Source organism: Furipterus horrens, unplaced genomic scaffold (assembly GCF_987537825.1).
Source record: "Furipterus horrens unplaced genomic scaffold, mFurHor1.1.pri manual_scaffold_2, whole genome shotgun sequence".
Taxonomy (NCBI): Eukaryota; Metazoa; Chordata; class Mammalia; order Chiroptera; family Furipteridae; genus Furipterus; species Furipterus horrens.
In genome coordinates this window covers 138144590-138161926 of record NW_028327172.1, presented here as the reverse complement: position 1 = coordinate 138161926, position 17337 = coordinate 138144590, and the positions used below count along the sequence as shown (strand labels likewise).

General features: G+C 37.6%; 1 protein-coding gene and 1 non-coding gene across 4 annotated transcripts in view; one reads left to right on the top strand and one right to left on the bottom strand.

The window, feature by feature from the left end:
• The window catches only part of USP6NL (USP6 N-terminal like), a 185441-nt gene that overhangs the window by 102567 nt on the left and 65537 nt on the right, over nucleotides 1-17337 (top strand). For all 3 annotated transcript variants that reach the window (XM_090266505.1, XM_090266506.1, XM_090266508.1), the window contains one exon: nucleotides 10433-10472. In XM_090266505.1, coding sequence (XP_090122631.1) covers nucleotides 10433-10472 — 40 coding nt within the window. The remainder of the gene's footprint in view (nucleotides 1-10432; nucleotides 10473-17337) is intronic.
• On the bottom strand, nucleotides 8776-8881 carry LOC150019563 (U6 spliceosomal RNA). Its single transcript, XR_016509392.1, has one exon. It is a non-coding gene; the product is annotated as a U6 spliceosomal RNA (small nuclear RNA).

Here is a 17337-nt window from a genome sequence, read left to right as displayed (position 1 = left end):
TATATGCTTTTCCTGTGGCTTCACTGGCTTAGTTAACCATTTCATGCCTCATGTACAAAACAGAAATTATTAACTGCTTTACATACCTTACAATGTACAGGAAGCTTTGAAGACATAAAATAATAGAATACTATACCAAGGTAGACAAATATAAGGTGTTATACCTAATGACATTAGCATACCCAAAATATTCTCTTGAGTAGTTATAATTAGAAGACTGAACTTCAGCAGACAAGCAGAGCAGTATTTAACTATGATGAAAATACTGTTCTTAAATTAACACCTCCCCACTTCCACTTTTTTAAATTTAAGTAAATCAAGCTTGACTACAAATGTGGCAGGAAATGAGCACACATTTGTGTGGGTTAATAAGCAGGTCTGAGGTATATGAGGAAAGTTTTGGAGGACAATTTGAGCCTTTAGCACTGTCAGGATCAGTGGGTCCCAAACTCATGAGCTGGGAACTGTTTGTTTTTTAAAAATAGATTTCTGGGGTCTATCCCAGATTTTGATTTAGTAGGTGGAATACAACTCAGCTGATTTGGATCTCCTCAGTGTTCCTGATGGCAGTGACCTATTCTAAAGATGCGTTAATCATAAAATAGTCTAATATAGTCCCAAATACATATGAAAACTGCATTCCAAAAGGATCTAGTAATTACCTAAATTCTTTTTTCTTGTTGCTTTGAAATAATGTAAGCAAGTTTCTGTCCCAAGAGCCTAGTCCAAAAATCAGTAATTTTGTGCTTGTTTTTTATCCTCTGTGCCGAGGTTCATTTGGCACTAGCAGGGAAAAAGTCAGTCAATAATTTATAATAATAAGATTAATTAATATTCATTGAGCACTTACTGTGTAACAGGCACTGTTTTATGCTTTTTACATGGATTAACTCAATTATTCCTCTCAGAAACTCTTTGGGATAAGTATTCTTCCTTTTAAAAAATATCAGTTTTTTAGATGAAAATGAAGCAGGAAGAGATCATGCAGCTTGCCCAAGCTGTGCTGACAGTGTGTCGGACCTGGGATGTGGACCTTGGCAGTCCTACAGCAGAGCCTGTGTTCTGAACTTCTGTATTGCCCTGCCTGTTCCTGCTCTCCCGTATTTTTAATGAGAGAGACCCAGAAGAAGGCTTTGAAATGCCTAGAAAGAAAAAGGGGGCAAACAGAGTGCCTAAAGAGAGGGATACTGTTTGAAGCGATCACGGGCACTGAGGCGTACGCTCAAGATAGCTAAGCTCAGCACTTCTTTAACAACGAAGCCCATTGATACCGGTTCTCCTACTCCCTGTCGCACTGGAGTTCCTTTTTATTTACTCCATGGTGCTGTCCTCAGGCGGGCGGCTGAATGAGAATAATGAAACATAGAAATGGATTTTAGTGTAATGTTAGGCTTTATTAAATTTTACCAAAATCATTGATTTTTGTTAAAATATCTCTCATTTCAATAAATGGCTTTCTCCGGAGGTCGCTGCTGGTGGCTTTTAATTGCTTGTCACTGTAGACTGGAGTTTTTTGTGCTGTTGAATAAAGTCACATGGCCTAGGTGTTTAGATATTGCTCCTTGTCACACTTTGATCAAAAGAGCATTTTTTTTCTGCTTAGTTCTTTGCAATTTTTGATTGGATCTCCAATGAAATTGGGTTTTAAGTGCCAGTGTCAATACAATGCAGTGGCAAAAACTAACTTTGTAGCCTTCTCTGAAGATTGCTAACTTCATATCTAATTATAGTTTTAGTAAGTTAAATTACTTGTTATGATCTGTAATGAAAGATGATGGTAATTAACAAATGCAGTACAGGACTAACTTGGTTCTATAACAGATTTCACAATAAATATGAAAACAGTTGCCAAACCAGCTTGGCTTGGTGCTGGAACAGGAATATCTTTGTTAAGTACTCAGAAACGGGGAGCTGTCCCCAATCTGTATGCCTGTGTTTGCACTGCTTTTGGAGAATGGAGAAATCAAGCTTACTTAAAAAGCTGGAGAACTTTAAACACTTTAATCAAAAATAGCCAGTGCAACTACTCTGCTCAACAAAGAATGCTTGGTATTTGGATTATGATAGATAATGCTTTTAAGTCACAAGTTATTAATAGAAGAAATAGAAGGAAATTATACTAAAATAAAATAAAATAAAATTAATACCAAGCTCAGGTTTTCAACTACTTATCAAAATATATATATTTGTAAAAGTTAGCTGACTGCAGCTTATTATAACTGTATAAGTATTGGAAAATCAGAATAAAGGTCGTTTTTAAAATAATATCTTTTGATGACAAGGGCTTGAGAACTCTTTCTATTCATCTAATAATTTTGACTGGAGTAAATGTAAATTTAGACAAAATTGACTACAAAAGTAGAAATAAAATTTAGTCAGTGTATTCAATTGAGCTGATTTTAACAAGTTAACTTTTAAATTTCCAAAATGAAAGTTTATCTCAAGTTATAGAAATACTCCATCTGAGCTATTTAAAAAATTACAGGCACATATACTTTAATTAGTAATTCTAAATTTATTAGCAGATGAAAAAGTATATACAGTTAAGTTCTCTCTTTTTGGTGATGACAGTGTTGTTTTACTTACTGTATTTCTGTGAGGCATAGCTTCTTACTGTCAGCTTGCTGTTTTCTTTGAGCTGCTTCTAGGTGATTCTTTCTCTTAGAGGACAAACCTTTGTTTTCTAAAACAGGGCGAGGCAATCGTTTTCTGTGAAGAGCCAGATATTAGGTATTTTTGGCTTTATTGACCCTTTGTCACAGCCATTCACCTCTACCACTGTAGCATGAAAACAACCATGCGTGGCAGATCCATGGTCTGTAGTTTCCTACCTAAGAGAATACTCCACTCACCCAGATCTTGGTCCCTTTTTTTCCCCCTACTTGAAGGATTTTTAGGTGGCAAGGTAAAGATGCATACATGCATGCAGGCATGTGTTCATCCTTCCCTTTGTACATTCATCCCGCAGTATTAGTGTATTCTTCCGCTGTGGCAGCACCTATGCCTGAGGCTGGTGCAGTGCTTTACATGTGTATTCTAGACATTGTGTGTAGCTCTCATTGAGGCAGCATTTCCTTGGTTTCTCCTCCAAAGGCTGTGGAAATCAATGTATGCCAATATAGAAATTTGAGGAGGAGGAGTTTTTTGGAGATGAGTGTTATGCACACAGAAGATTTTGTATAAAAGGTTTTAAGTATGGAGCAACATGCAAGAAAGTCTGTAGAGGAACACTTGACCACCTTTTTGAATTCTATCATCCTTCAATGAAGTCTCAAGACTTATTACAAAATTCAACATCCATTCATGAAAACTCTTAACAAAATGGGTAGAGAGGAAATGTGTTGCAACATACTAAAACCATATATGACAAATGCACAGCCAAGATCATTCTCAGTGGGAAAAAGCTGAAAGCTTTTCCTTGAAGATCAGAAACAAGACAAGGATGCCCACTCTCACCACTTTTATTCAATATAGGACTGAAAGTCCTAGCCAGAGCAATAAGGCTAGAATAAAAAGGCATCCAAATCAGAAGAAAAGAAATAAAACTGTCTCTACTTGCAGATAAGATCTTATACATTGAAACCCTAAAGACTCCACCAAAAAAACTGTTAGAACTAATAAATTTATTAAAGTTGCAGGATACAAACTCAATATACAAAAAAATCAATTGTGTTTTTCTAACACAATCTGATAGTAACAAACTATCAGAAAGGGAAGTTAAGAGAACAGTTTCATTTATAATTGCATCCAAAAAAAAAAAAAAAAACCTAGGAATCAATTTAACCAAAGAGGTGATGGATCTGTACTCTGAAAACTATAGGACATTGATGAAAGAAATTGAAGAATGGGTTGATAGTTCATGCTCAGGGATTAGAAGAATTAATATAGTTAAAATGTCCATTCTACCCAAAGGAATATACAGATTTAATGCAATCCCTATCAAAATTTCAATGGCTTGCTTTACAGGAATAGAATAAACAGTTCTAAAATTTTTATGTAATCACAGAAGACCTTGAATTACCAAAGCAATTTCGAGCAAGAAGAACCAGACTGGAGGCATCACACTTCCTGGTTTCAAACTATATTACAAAGCTATAGTCATCAAAGTAGTATGGTATCAACATAAAAACAGACATATAGATCAATGGGACAGAATTGAGAACCTAGAAGTAAACTCACATATACATGGTAAATTACCATATTTTTCACACTATAAGACGCACCTGACCATAAGATGCACCTAGGTTTAGAGGAGGAAAACAAGAAAAAAAATATTCTGAACCAAATGGTGTACTAAAATATTTAATAAAATATAACAGTAATATTTCAACCATGTAAAGTGAACAGCAGTCAAAAGAGGTATTAAGAACCATCATCACTGTCATTAACAAATTAGGAGAGACTTCAAGGTTCAAGTACTCTTCTAGTTTTCTGGGAACCCCAAGAACTCATCATCGCTAGTGTCAGAATTTATGAAGCTCAGTTGCTCACAATCACTGATATCACTTTCTTCACTATCTTCATATGTGATACTATCTTCAGTTCCATCTAAGGCATTGCTAATGCCACATTTTTTGAATGATCATACAACGGTTTCATCCTTCACTGACAGGTCAGGTAATAACACATCGTGGTCTGTGATGCAATATTTGCTCCATAAGACACACAGACATTTCCCCACACTTTTTTAGGGGAAAAAAGTGCATCTTATGGAGTGAAAAATATGGTAATTTATGACAAAGGGTGCAGTAATATACAATGGGGAAAGGATAGTCTCTTTAATAAATGGCGTTGGAAAAACTGGACAGCCACATTCAAAAGAATGAAATGAAACCACTATCTTACATCATACACAAAAATGAACTTAAAGTGGATTAAAGACTGAATATAAGACCCGAAATCATAAAATTTCTAGAAGAAAACATAGTAAACTTCTTGACGTTGGTCTTGGTTATGATTTTTTTGGATTTGACACCAAAAGCAAAGGCAACAAAAGCAGAAATAAACAAGTGGGACTATATCAAACCAGTTTCTGTACAGCAAAGGAACCTATCCACAAAATGAAAAGGCAATCTACCAAGTGAGAGAAAATATTTGTAAATCATGTATTTGACAAGAGGTTAATATCCAAACTATATAAAGAACTCATATAACTCAATAGCAAAAAAAGAGAAAGACAAAAGCAAATTATTTGATTTAAAAAATGGACAGGGGATCACTAATCATCAGGGAAATGCAAATTAAAATCATAAATGAGATAATCACCTCATAGCAGTTTAGAATAAAAAAGACAAGAGATAGCAAGTGTTGATGAGGATGTGGAGAAAGGGGAACACTCCTCCACTGCTGGTGGTAATGTAAATTGGCACAGCTACTATGGAAAGAAATATGGAAGCTCCTCCAAAAATTAGAAATAGAACTACCATATAATTCAACAATTCCACTTCTGGGTATTTATCCAAAGGAAATCAAATTGATATCTTGAAAATATAGTTGTTCCCCTATGTTCTTTGCAACATTGTTTACAATAGCCAAGACATGAAAACAACCTAAGTGTACACTGATGGACAATATATCTTTATAGCATTAAGTGACATAAATCAGACCGAGAAAGGCAAATACTGCATGATATCGCTTATATGTGAAATCTTAAAAACACAAACAAACTCATAGATACGGAGAACAGATACATGGTTGCCAAGGGTGGGGGTTGGGGGTCGGGGGTGATGGATGAAACTGGTCAATAGGTATAAATTTCTAGATATAAGTAAGTCCTGAGGATTTAATGTACAGCATGGTGACTAGTTAACAATACTGTATTGTATGTTTGAAAGTTGCTAAGTGAGTAGATCTTAAAAGTTCTTATTACAAGGAAAAATTGTTAAAAAACCTATAAGCATGTATGCTGATGTTAAATAAACCTAATATAATCATTTTGCAATATATTTATACATACATATATGAAATCATTATATTATAGCCTAAAACGAATACATTGCTATATGTCAATTATGTCTCAATTTTTAAATAAAATTTTAAAATGCATATTAAAAATGTTTGGATAGTAGGAGGTTGATAACTGTTTGGGGATCGTGATGGGGACTGGATAGACAACCAGATCCTGGTGGGGTTGCAACAGGGCAAAAGGAAGTTACGTTAAATATTGGGTTGGATAAAAATCTAAGACTAGGTTTATGTAGCCCTGGATTTTGACTAAGGCTGACCGTGGCTGTGTATGTATATTCTGGCATTCCTCTCTCACAAGGTTTCAATAGCATGATTTGAGGTTAAGGTAGAGCAGTGTGCTGTGTGCAGTCCTGTCTCATCTTGAATTTCAGAAAGGAATTGCTTCTGTGGGACCTGCCAAACATGGGCCATGTAGTCTGAGCAGATGATCAGCATCATTCCACAGACAAGTGCAACACTTGGTCCTGAGTCAGGATTGAGGATAGGTCTGTCAGGCTTGTTTGGTAATTAGGAGGACACCAAAGAAATGCACCCAGCAACTTCAAAGAACTCCTGTGACCTCTGATTGATTTCGTTTGCAGTTAGGAATGTTTAAATAAACAGTTGTCAGGATCTGCTCAAATCAGTTATACAAAAAGGTTGATGTTGCCCACGGTAGCGTATTAACCCCAGAAACATCATTCTTGGTGTGCACAAAGAGTGCCAGATGTTTGTTTGTTTGTTTTTTAAGTATATTTTATTGATTATGTTGTTACAGTAGTTCCAATTTTTTCCCCTTTGCTCCCCTCTGCCCAGTAACCCCCTTCCCTCCAACAATTCCACCCCCCCTTAGTTCATGTCCATGGGTCGTACATATAAGTCCTTTGGCTTCACCTTTTCCTATATTATTCTTGACATCCTCCTGTCTATTTTGTACCAACTGATTATGCTTCTTAGTCCCTGCACCATTTCCCCATTTCTCCTCCTCGCCGCTCTCAGCTGATAACCCTTCAGAAGATCCCCATACGTATGATTCTGTTCCTATTCTGGTTTGCTTCGTCGGATTTTGTTTTTATTCTTTAGTTTCAGTTGTTGATAGTTGTGAGTCTGTTGTCATTTTAGTGTTCATAGTTTTGATCTTCTTTTTCTTAAGTAAATCCCTTTGATATTTCATATAATAATGGCTTGGTGATGATGAACTCCTTTAGCTTCACCTTGTCTGGGAAGCACGTCATCTGCCCTTCCATTCCAAATAATAGCTTTGCTGGATAGAGTAATCTTGGTTACAGGTTGCTTTTTATCACATTGAATACTGCTTGCCAGTCCCTTCCTGCCTGCAAAGTGTCCTCTGAGAAATCAGCTGATTGTCCTACAGACACCCCCCTGTAGGCAACTCTCCGCCTCTCTCTTGCTGCCCCCAGGACTCTGTCTTTATCTTTCACCTTTGGCATCTCAATCATGATGCGTCCTGGTGTGGTCCCCTCTGGCTCCAGCTTGCCTGGGATCTTCTGTGCTTCCTGGACTTGTATGTCTATCTCCTTTGCATTTTTGGGAAGTTTTCCTCATTTTTAAAAATTCTCACTTCCTCATTCTGCACTGGTTGACTGTTTTTTTCTTCTTTATGTTCCAAATCATTGATTTGAACCCCAGTTTCCTTTCCTTCACCATTGGTTTTGTGTGGATTTTCCTTTTTTTCACTTAGCATAGCCTTCACTTCTTTCTTTATGCGTTTGCCATACTCAAGCATATCTGTTAAGCCTGTGAGCATCTTTATCACCAGTGTTTTGAATTCTGCATCTGTTAGGTTGTCTATCTCCTTGTCGCTTCATTCTCCCACTGGAACCTTGATCCGTTTCCCCTTTTGGGCCATACTTCTCTGCCTCCTCATTCTGACAGGCTCCTGTGTTTGTTTGCCTCCTCCGTGTCCCAGGTAGCGCTGTCACTCCTGTTACGTTGTAAGGGGCGGATCCTCAGGGATTCATCAGTACTGTGCGACCTGTCTCACCATGTTGTGGTGCTGTATGTGGGGAAGGGGTCCGAGAGGGGACAGTGCTGCCTGCCCAGCACTCGCCCCTTTTTCAGGCACCTCTCCACTTCCGCACTGAACTGGCACCCCTTTATCTGCTGCCCTGGCCGTCGTTCCCAGAGTGGGTGGGTCTGTGGATGTTCTAGGACCATGGGGGCCCTTTAAATAAGCGGATTCTACTGAGACCGGCAGTTTCTGCCTTCACCCCAACCCCCATTGGTCTGTACAGTCAGAAGCAATGAGGCTTGATTTTCCCCAGTGCTGGGACTGTGAGCTGCAAGGTCCTGTGAGGAGCTGGGAATGCTCCCCAGGTGTGTCTCCTGACTTTTTAAAACATGTGACTGTGCTTTCTGCTGGCCTGCCACTGCCGCCGCTGCCGCCATCACACCACATCCTCTCCGCCCCACCTCTGCCCCTCCTACTTGTCTGGATGAGTATTTCTTCTTTATCTTTGTTTGCTGGATTTCCATGCAGTTTGACTTTCTGGAACTTCTGGTTGTTCCTAGTTTTGAGGTAGTTGTATTCCTTCTTAGTTATGGAGGGAGATGCAGTGTGTCTGTCTACGCCTCCATCTTGGCCAGAAGTCCGGATGTTATTATTCTTTCAGGGTGTCACTGCTGACCTAATTACCTAGGAAGTACATTCCAGTGGTGTTGACAAGCCCTCTTCTGCCCATAAATGAAGAATGGATGGGTACACTTTTATTTTTATTTTTAAAATTTAATCTGTATTATATTTTTTCCATTACCATTTAGTCCCCTTATACCTGCCTCTCCCCAGCAATCACCACCACTGTTGCCCATAAAAATATGGATAACTTCATGAATTTGTGTGTCATCCTTGCGTAGGGGCCATGCTAATCTTCTCTTTCTCGTTCCAGTTTTAGTTTATGTGCTGCCAAGTGAGCATGGATAGGTACACTTTTAAACCAGAAGTTATAACTGTATCATTCATACATCATAGGCCCTATTAATAAGGATTACAAATTAGCAGGGAAATTCAGACTAAGAACATAATGAGAGCTATAAACAAAATCAAGGTGTCCCATTCAGAAAAGGTGAATGTTCACTTTACAGTAGAAAAACAGCAAAAGGTTTTTTATATTTAATCCTCAAAGTTTCTTGTCTTCTTGAGAATTGATTTTTCATCCTTTTCATATACTCCTGCATAATCTGAAGATCTTGTTGATCTTAATTCAAACTCACTGGCTTAGAGATTTTTTAATGTCTCCACATTAGGCTAGGTGTGATTAAGTGAAAATGTTTGTTTCCTTATCTATGAAATGAGGGTTTGAACTATCTCTCTTCGACCTCTTTCAAGTATTACACTTTTTTTGTCAGTTGTAGCTTAATGGTTCACCTAAGGACTTGTCAGAGTAGCAAAGAGTGCCCTTTCAATACCAGACTCTTGAATACAAATGTTTTGCACTCTGGAAAGAGGTATTATTTGATGTCAAGAGAAACTAAAGCAAGAATATGTACCTATCATTGCCAGAACATCAACACTACTGAGATAGCAACTAGAAGCACATAACTTTGTTTGTGAATAGCACATGTTTTTATATTACTGACAGTGAAGATAAGAGTCTCAGAATATTTTATATTAGAGATGACATCACAAAATTACTGTGTCAGAAAAGTGAATTTCATTTGTTACTGTATGTAAAAAAAATCATCCCTGTTGAAGTTTTCACAAATGAAGATTTCCTTATTTACCAAATAAATTTTTTTTTTAAATTCATAAATCTGTTGGTGGCAGTTTTATTTTTTTATACAATGTTTTAAAAACAATTATTTATTATAGACCATGGTTTGAGCCAGAGAGTGGAGGTGATTGATAGTCTAGAGGGTGGTGAACTGTGGCCAAATTACCACCTGTTAATGTAAAAGTTTAATGGGAACAAAACCACACTTGATTTACATATTATCTGTATCTGCTTTCACAATACAACATCAGAGAGAGTAATTATGAAAAAGATTGTATGGTCCATAAAGCCTAAAGTATTCATTATTTAAATATTCACCTTTATAGAACAAGGTTGCTGGTCTAGAGCAGTGTTGTCCGGTAGAACTTTATGCATTGGTGGAAATGTCCTTTCTATATCTGCACTGTTCAGTATGGTAGCCTCTGTGTGAGTAAGTACCATGTGCTGGAAGTGTGGCTAATAAGAATGAGTAACTGGATTTTTAATTTTATTTAATTTTTATTTAAATTTTATTTCAAATTAAATAGCCACATGTGCCTAGAGATTACTTTATTGGACAGTACTGGTCTAGAAATTTGAAGATGGGGGACATTATTTTATATAGAACTCAGTGGAATAGGAGTTGTGTAACTTTTGTGCTGATAAAGTGTATCTATTTGTTTATAATTTTTTCAAAGTTTGCTATGATTTCAACTATTTGACATGTACTGTTTTTTTGTTTTTTTTTTCTCTCCTCTCTCTCTCTCTCTCTTCAGTGAGGAGGAGCTCCCATATCATAATGCAGCTGTGGAACGGGTAAGGCCAGCTCTGCATTTACTTACAGTTACTGGTGAATTGTGTTTATCAGAGGAATAAAATCTGCCACCTTTCTGATTTTGTGTGCCATATTATATAATAATGGGGCAGTCATTGTTAAATTTTGACCCTAAGTATATCACTGTTAAAAAGTATTTAAATTAATGGTGAAATAATTTTAGGAGATTTGATGGGGCTTTCAATGGAATAGTTGAGAAAAGGAAAGGCATCAGTTATCAGAGATGATTTGATTTCTAGACAGGTAGTGCCCAGCCTAGGAGTGCTTCCTAATGCAGTGCCTTTAAAGAACATAGTTGCTTGGGACCCACCTCAGTTTGTTAAGTGAGACTTTCTGGGCAGGAGACTGGGCAGGTAATTTGTAAAAAGTTTCACAAGTGATTTCCATGCATCCTTTGGCTAATAGAGCACTACTCTAGACCAGTAGCTCTTTGCAACATAGCTGTTGCATGAGGTTTTAATCAACTTTCCCAAAAGCAACAGCAACAAAGTTTGCTATAGTCAAGTAAAGGTATTGACTTTTTAAGGACCTAGAGAAGTCTTATATATAGTAAACCTGTCACCCTTTGGTAACTGTCAGCTTATGTCTGATGACAAAGGAAGCTGAGCTTCAGATAATGGAGGTAAAATTACAGTTGGAATTTGGAAGATATTTTAGAAAATCTTTCTAAAATCAAAATATCCTGAAAATAAAAACTGTAGCATAACTTTGAGATATAGACCAAATTGCCAGTTTACAGAGTTCCTCATAGGTACTGCCTACATTTGAATTCTCTTGTGACTTCCTGATTTTCTCAGTATCATACCTTGATTTTTTGACAAAGGAATTTCTTTCTTTTTAATAGCTACATTCTTGCGTAGCACTGGACTAGGTACTGCCTAGAATATTTGGATCAAATAAGTCACAGTTTCTGCCTTTGAAATGCTTGCTGTCTGCCCAGTGACTAAAGGAAGGTCAAGCAGAGCAACACATAGATTATTGGTGGCTTTTGGGAGCATAATATTTCAGTATTAGTGAAATGAAATGGTAATGCTGGTGGTGGGGAAAGGAATGAATGAGAAAGAAGTGGCGAATAACAGTGAACACTTTCTAAATTCTGCCTTTGGTGAACTTTCTATCAGTCTACTTTGAAATGGGAACATAAGGATTTGTTTCCACTCTTCACTATTCTCTTGTCTAGTGCCCTGATTTCACTAATTCTTGGACTCCACTGATACCTCCACTGTTTCATTGTTGCTCCCCACATTCATGTCTTCATTCCCTTCTTTTCCCAGTTCAGTTCTACAGTCACTTGCATGTACCTTAACCTCCCTCGCTTCTCTTGCTTGTGGGCTAAACTACAGCCCTAGTTAAAACCAACTTTCTGCTGCTGCAGTGCCTGCACCCGCATGGCTAAGTGCACCTGGGGAAAGAACCATTCTGACTGGTTTATGATCACAAACCTCAGCTGGAGCATAGTGCCGCCTGGAAGTCATGCTGTTCCTCCCTAGTGAATGTCTGCTCTCCTTTCAACTAATGGAACCTTCTCTTCCCTCCTCAAGCCTCCAACACCTCCTTCTCTGTCTGTTTCAGCTAATGGCCATGCTTTCTATTTCTTATAAGAAAATAGAAACAACCAGAAGAGAACTTCCATGAGCTTCCACAACCATAGCTGCCTGCCTATCATCATTCATGCCTAACACTTTAGTTCCTGTGTGTGTATATGTTGTTCATTCTGGGACATCACTCAAGCTATTGTTCCCCCTCTCTCCTGAATTCTTTCTCTTTCAACTTAATAGTTCCCATCGGAGTAAAATCTGTTATTACTGCCATTAAAACAAAAAACAAAAAAAAAACTGCCAATCTTCTTTTGACCCCATCTCCTCTTCAGCTACTTCTCTGAATTCTACAGCCCTTACTCTTGAAAGAGGTGCCTATATATATATTTTCCATTTCTTTTCTGCAATTCTTCCTTGTACCCATTCCAATCAGATTTTAACTCCCACCCTAACCCGTTGCCATTATTAGGGTCTCTAACTTCCTCTCTACTGTTACATCAATTCCCAGTCTTCCTCTTGACATACTAGCAGCATTTGACATACTAGCAGCATTTGACATGGTTGGTTACTGTTTATTCTGATACATTCTCTTTTCTTGGACTTCAGAACTCACGTATTCTTTCCTCACTGGCTGCTCTCTCTCTCAGTTTGCTCTTGTCACCTCCTTGATCTCTATACTTGGGTGTACCTCATGTCTCAGGCTTTGAACTTCTTTTTCCTATCTGTTTCTTCCATGGTAATCTCATCTGGTCTTGGCTTTAAAGGCCACTATATGTTGATGACTTAGCTCTCTGAATCCCAGACTTATATATTTTTGTATATACATTTCAATGTCTAGACTTAGATGTCTGACATAGTATATACACTTAGATATCTAATAAATGTCCAAACTGGGGTTTCTGTTATTCTCTTCAAATGCATTCTATTAATAAACTTCCTTATCTCAGTAAATGGGAACTCTACCCTTCTAGTAGTTCAGTCTAAAAACTTCTGAGTTGCCCTGGCCAGTGTGGCTCAGTTAATTGGAGTGTCATCCCATAACGGAAAGGTTGCAGGTTTGATTCCTGGTCAGGGCACATACCTAGGTTGTAGGTTCAATCCTCAGTCAGGTGCTTGTGATCCCCAGTCTGGGTGCATATGGGAGGCAACAAATCAGTTTCTCTCTCTCTCTGTCTCTCTCTCTCTCTCTCTCTCTCTCTCTTTCTTTCCCCCTTCTTCTCTCTCTGAAAGCAATGAAAAAATAAATAAAATAAAATAAGAATTTCTGACTTACCTTTGACTTTTTCTTACACCATGTTTCATCTTTTAGCAGTTCTATGAGCTCTGCATTCCAAATGTATTCAGAATCTGATCACCAGCTTTACTTTTGCCACCTGGTCCACTGCCATCTCTCTTCTGGAGCTTCCAACTTCCTGCTTCTGCGACTATTCCTCTTTCTTCTCAGAGTCTGTCTGTTCACCAAAAGAGCCAGAAAGATAATTTTGAAATAAGTAAGGTCATGTCATTCTCCAATTGAAACACACTAAGAGGGAAAGTCCTTAGAATGGCGTGCAGCGCCCTGTATGACCTGGTTTGTGTGAAGTCTCTCATTTCTTCTCCAGCTGCCTTCTCTTGCTCCTCACTGGCCCCATGTTTTTTGAGCATGCCTGCCGTGTTCCTTCTAGGAAGCCTTTGTGCTGGCTGCCTCTCTTGGGGTGAGTGCTCTTTCCCCCAGTAGTGACAAGTCTTCTATAAGTCTCAAATGTCACCTTCAGAAAAATATCCTCCCTGGCTGTCATTTCTAAAATTGGGAACTGCCCCACATAATACTAATTATTTCCTTTCCCCTTTATTTTTCTCTTTAACATTTGTTATTTCACATACTAAGTATTTTACTTCTGTGTGTGTATGTATGTGTGTGTGTGAGTTTCTTTACTAGAATGTAATCTTTGAGAGTTTTTATATAAAAATCTGTTTTGTTCACTACTGTCTCCCCAGAGCCTACAACAGTGCACATAGTATGTTAGTATGTGTGCAGTAAGTGGTGGCTGAATGAATGACCAAATGAATGTAATGACTGTTTTATAATTAAATAGATTGATTTAAAGACTGGCTGAGATTGTTCCTTCAAATGTTAAATGTCCTTTATGAGAAATCTGGGAGAGAAGAACTGGAAGGTATCTTGTAACAAAATATATCCATATTTGGCAAAATATAAACCTGGCAACTCAGTATTCACTTCTCTCTCCAATGCCTACCCCTACCCCTTTTAAAAATAATTTCTTGGTCTAGAAAGTTGAAAAGTCTTGGAACCAGTGATGTATGATTTAAGAAATGTGACAGTAAAGAAAAGGAGAAATATAACACAAAAGCTAGTGGAAAATGCATACTTTAGGGAGGTTTTAAAAAAAAATACTTTATTTGGTTTTTAAAAGATATTTGCCTGTTCAATAAAAGACCTCCTACCCAATGCAATCAAGCTTGTAATTAATTAGTTGTTTAATCTCAGGAGTTTAATATAATAATAAATTGCTAGACAACTAATATTTGACAAAGGAGGAAGGAACATAAAATGGAGTGAGAAGAGCCTCTTCAACAAATGGTGCTTAGAGAACTGGACAGGGACGTGCAAAAAAATGAAACTAAACCACCAACTTACACCACACACGAGAATAAACTCAAGGTGGATCAAAGACTTAAATGTAAGCCGTGACACCATAAAAGTCTTGGAGGAAAACATAGGCAGTAAAAATCTCAGATATCCCACGTAGCAATATTTTCACTGATATATCTCCTAAGGCAAGGGAAATAAAGGAAAAAATAAACAAATGGGACTACATCAAACTAAAGAGTTTCTTCTCAGTAAAAGAAAACATCAACAAGATGAAAAGGGAACCAACAGTATGGGAAAACATATTTGCCAATGATACCTCAGACAAGGGATTGATCTCCAAAATATATAAAGAACTTATAAGATTCAACACCAGAAAGACAATCTAATTTAAAAATGGGCAAAGGACCTAAATAAACACCTTTCCAAAGAGGACATACAGAGGGTCCGAAGGCATATGAAAGAATGCTCAATATCACTAGCCATCAGAGAGATGCAAATTAAAGTCACAATGAGATACCACCTCACACAGGTCAGAATGGCCATCATCATCAAATCAACAAACAAGTGCTGGCGAGGATGCGGAGAAATGGGAACCCTGGTGCACTGTTGGTGGGAATGCAGACTGGTGCAGCCACTATGGAAAACAGTATGGAATTTCCTCAAAAAACTAAAAATGGAACTGCCTTTTGATCCAGCAATTCCATTGCTAGGATTATACCCGAAGAATCTTGAAACAATTCAAAAGAACCTATGCACCCCTATGTTCATAGCAGCGCTATTTATAATAGCCAAGTGCTGGAAACAGCCTAAGTGCCCATCTGTAGATGAGTGGATTAAAAAACTGGTATGTTTACACAATGGAATACTATGTAGCAGAAAGAAAACTCCTACCATTTGTGACAACAAGGATGGAATTGGAGAGTACATATTATGCTTAGCAAAATAAGCCAGGTGGCGAAAGACAAATACCATATGATATCACTTAATACAGGAACAAATGAGCAAAATAGAACCAGAGACAAGTAGACAAGGAGCAGACTGACAATGAGCAGGGGGAGAGGGGAGGGGAGGAGGGAGGAGAAAAGGAGAAGGGTCTAGTCAAGGAACTAGTATAAATGACCCATGGACATGGACAACGGGGTAACGGGGTGGGGATGGAATGTGGGAGAAGGGGTGGGCAGGGTAGGGGGGAGCAGTGGGGGAAAAAGTGGGACAACTGTAATAGAAAAAAATAAATTTTTTTAAAAGATCACTGTTTAAAAAAAAAGAAGCAATTGTTAAAAAATGACCTATGCACACCTTAATAATTTAACAGAAATAATTTTATATTCATTTGCCAGTCTTTTATTGAGGGAGGGGCAGGGTTCCAAGGCTGCTGATGGAGATTCCATTATACCTTTTGTACATAAACTACACTCATATTGCATGATGTGCCTTTTACAGTTTTGGTTTCTTTAAAGTGGAATGAGAAGTTTAAACAAATGCAGAGCAGTATAAAGCTAGAAACTTTAGTTTATCAGGATTTCTTCCAATGTTTTTTTGGTCTGAGTTTGGTTTATGTATTCTTCAGTAACTGCCTAGACTTAATGGCCAACTCTGCCATTTCTAGGGGACTAATAAAAAATTCTACTTGTATGACTTAGTTGAATAAAATCAAGGGAAATGATGGCCTTGCTGATGTCTAAAGTGTTTATTGATCTTTACTAAGCATCCACTTGAACCATGTACTTACTGCAATTTGGGAAACTGTACAGAATGCATAGTCAAGTAATCATGACTTTAGTTTCAGGTTTGCCAGTGTATTATTTTACAGAAGGAGATTCTTTGTTTAAAATAAGGATAGGAGTAGGCAGTCCCTCATAAGAGGATTATGTTGATATTTGTGAAGTGCTTTGGCTTCCTCCAAATAGTCACTTAAACAAATAAACACACTTATTATGTTTACTCTGCAGAGAACAAAATTATTAATAATGGATTATATTGTTACTTTGAGCTTATTGATGTTTTTAATAAGGAGGAAAGGATATCATGCATTTTCATGCATTTATTCCTTTATGTAGAGCAATACTTTGCATGGCTTACAAAATATTGAAGCCTATTCATATCTTTCGAAACTTTATTTAAATTTTATGTGATTTGAAATCTTACTCAATATATGTGACCTGTGGACTTCTCCATGTTACTGTCAAAACACAAAGCTTTTCTTCTTGTCCTCTCCTGACCTCTGCTGGTGAGGTCTGGGTGTGCGTATCTCTGGTCAACTTGATATTTTCTCAGGCATCCTAATACTCAAATAGGAGAGACCAAAAAGCATCTAAAGACTTAAACTTCATTAAAGTTCTAAGATTTTTTTAAAGAGTGGTTGTATTTTGCCCTGGCTGCTGTGGCTCAGTGGATTGAGCATCGGCCTGTGAGCCAAGAGTAGCTGGTTTGATTCCCAGTCAGGGCACATGAACAGTTGCACATCAGGTCCCCAGTTGAGGGCACGAGTGAGAGGCAACCACACAGTGATGTTTCTCTCCCTCTCTTTCTCCTTTCCCCTCTCTCTAAAAATAAATAAACAAATAAATTATTTTTTTAAAAAGAGTGGTTGTATTTTATTATTTTTAAAGTATATTCTATTGATTATGTTGTTACAGTAGTTCCAATTTTTTTTCCCCTTTGCTCCCTTCTGCACAGTAACCACCTTCCCTCCAGCAATTCTACCCCCCATAG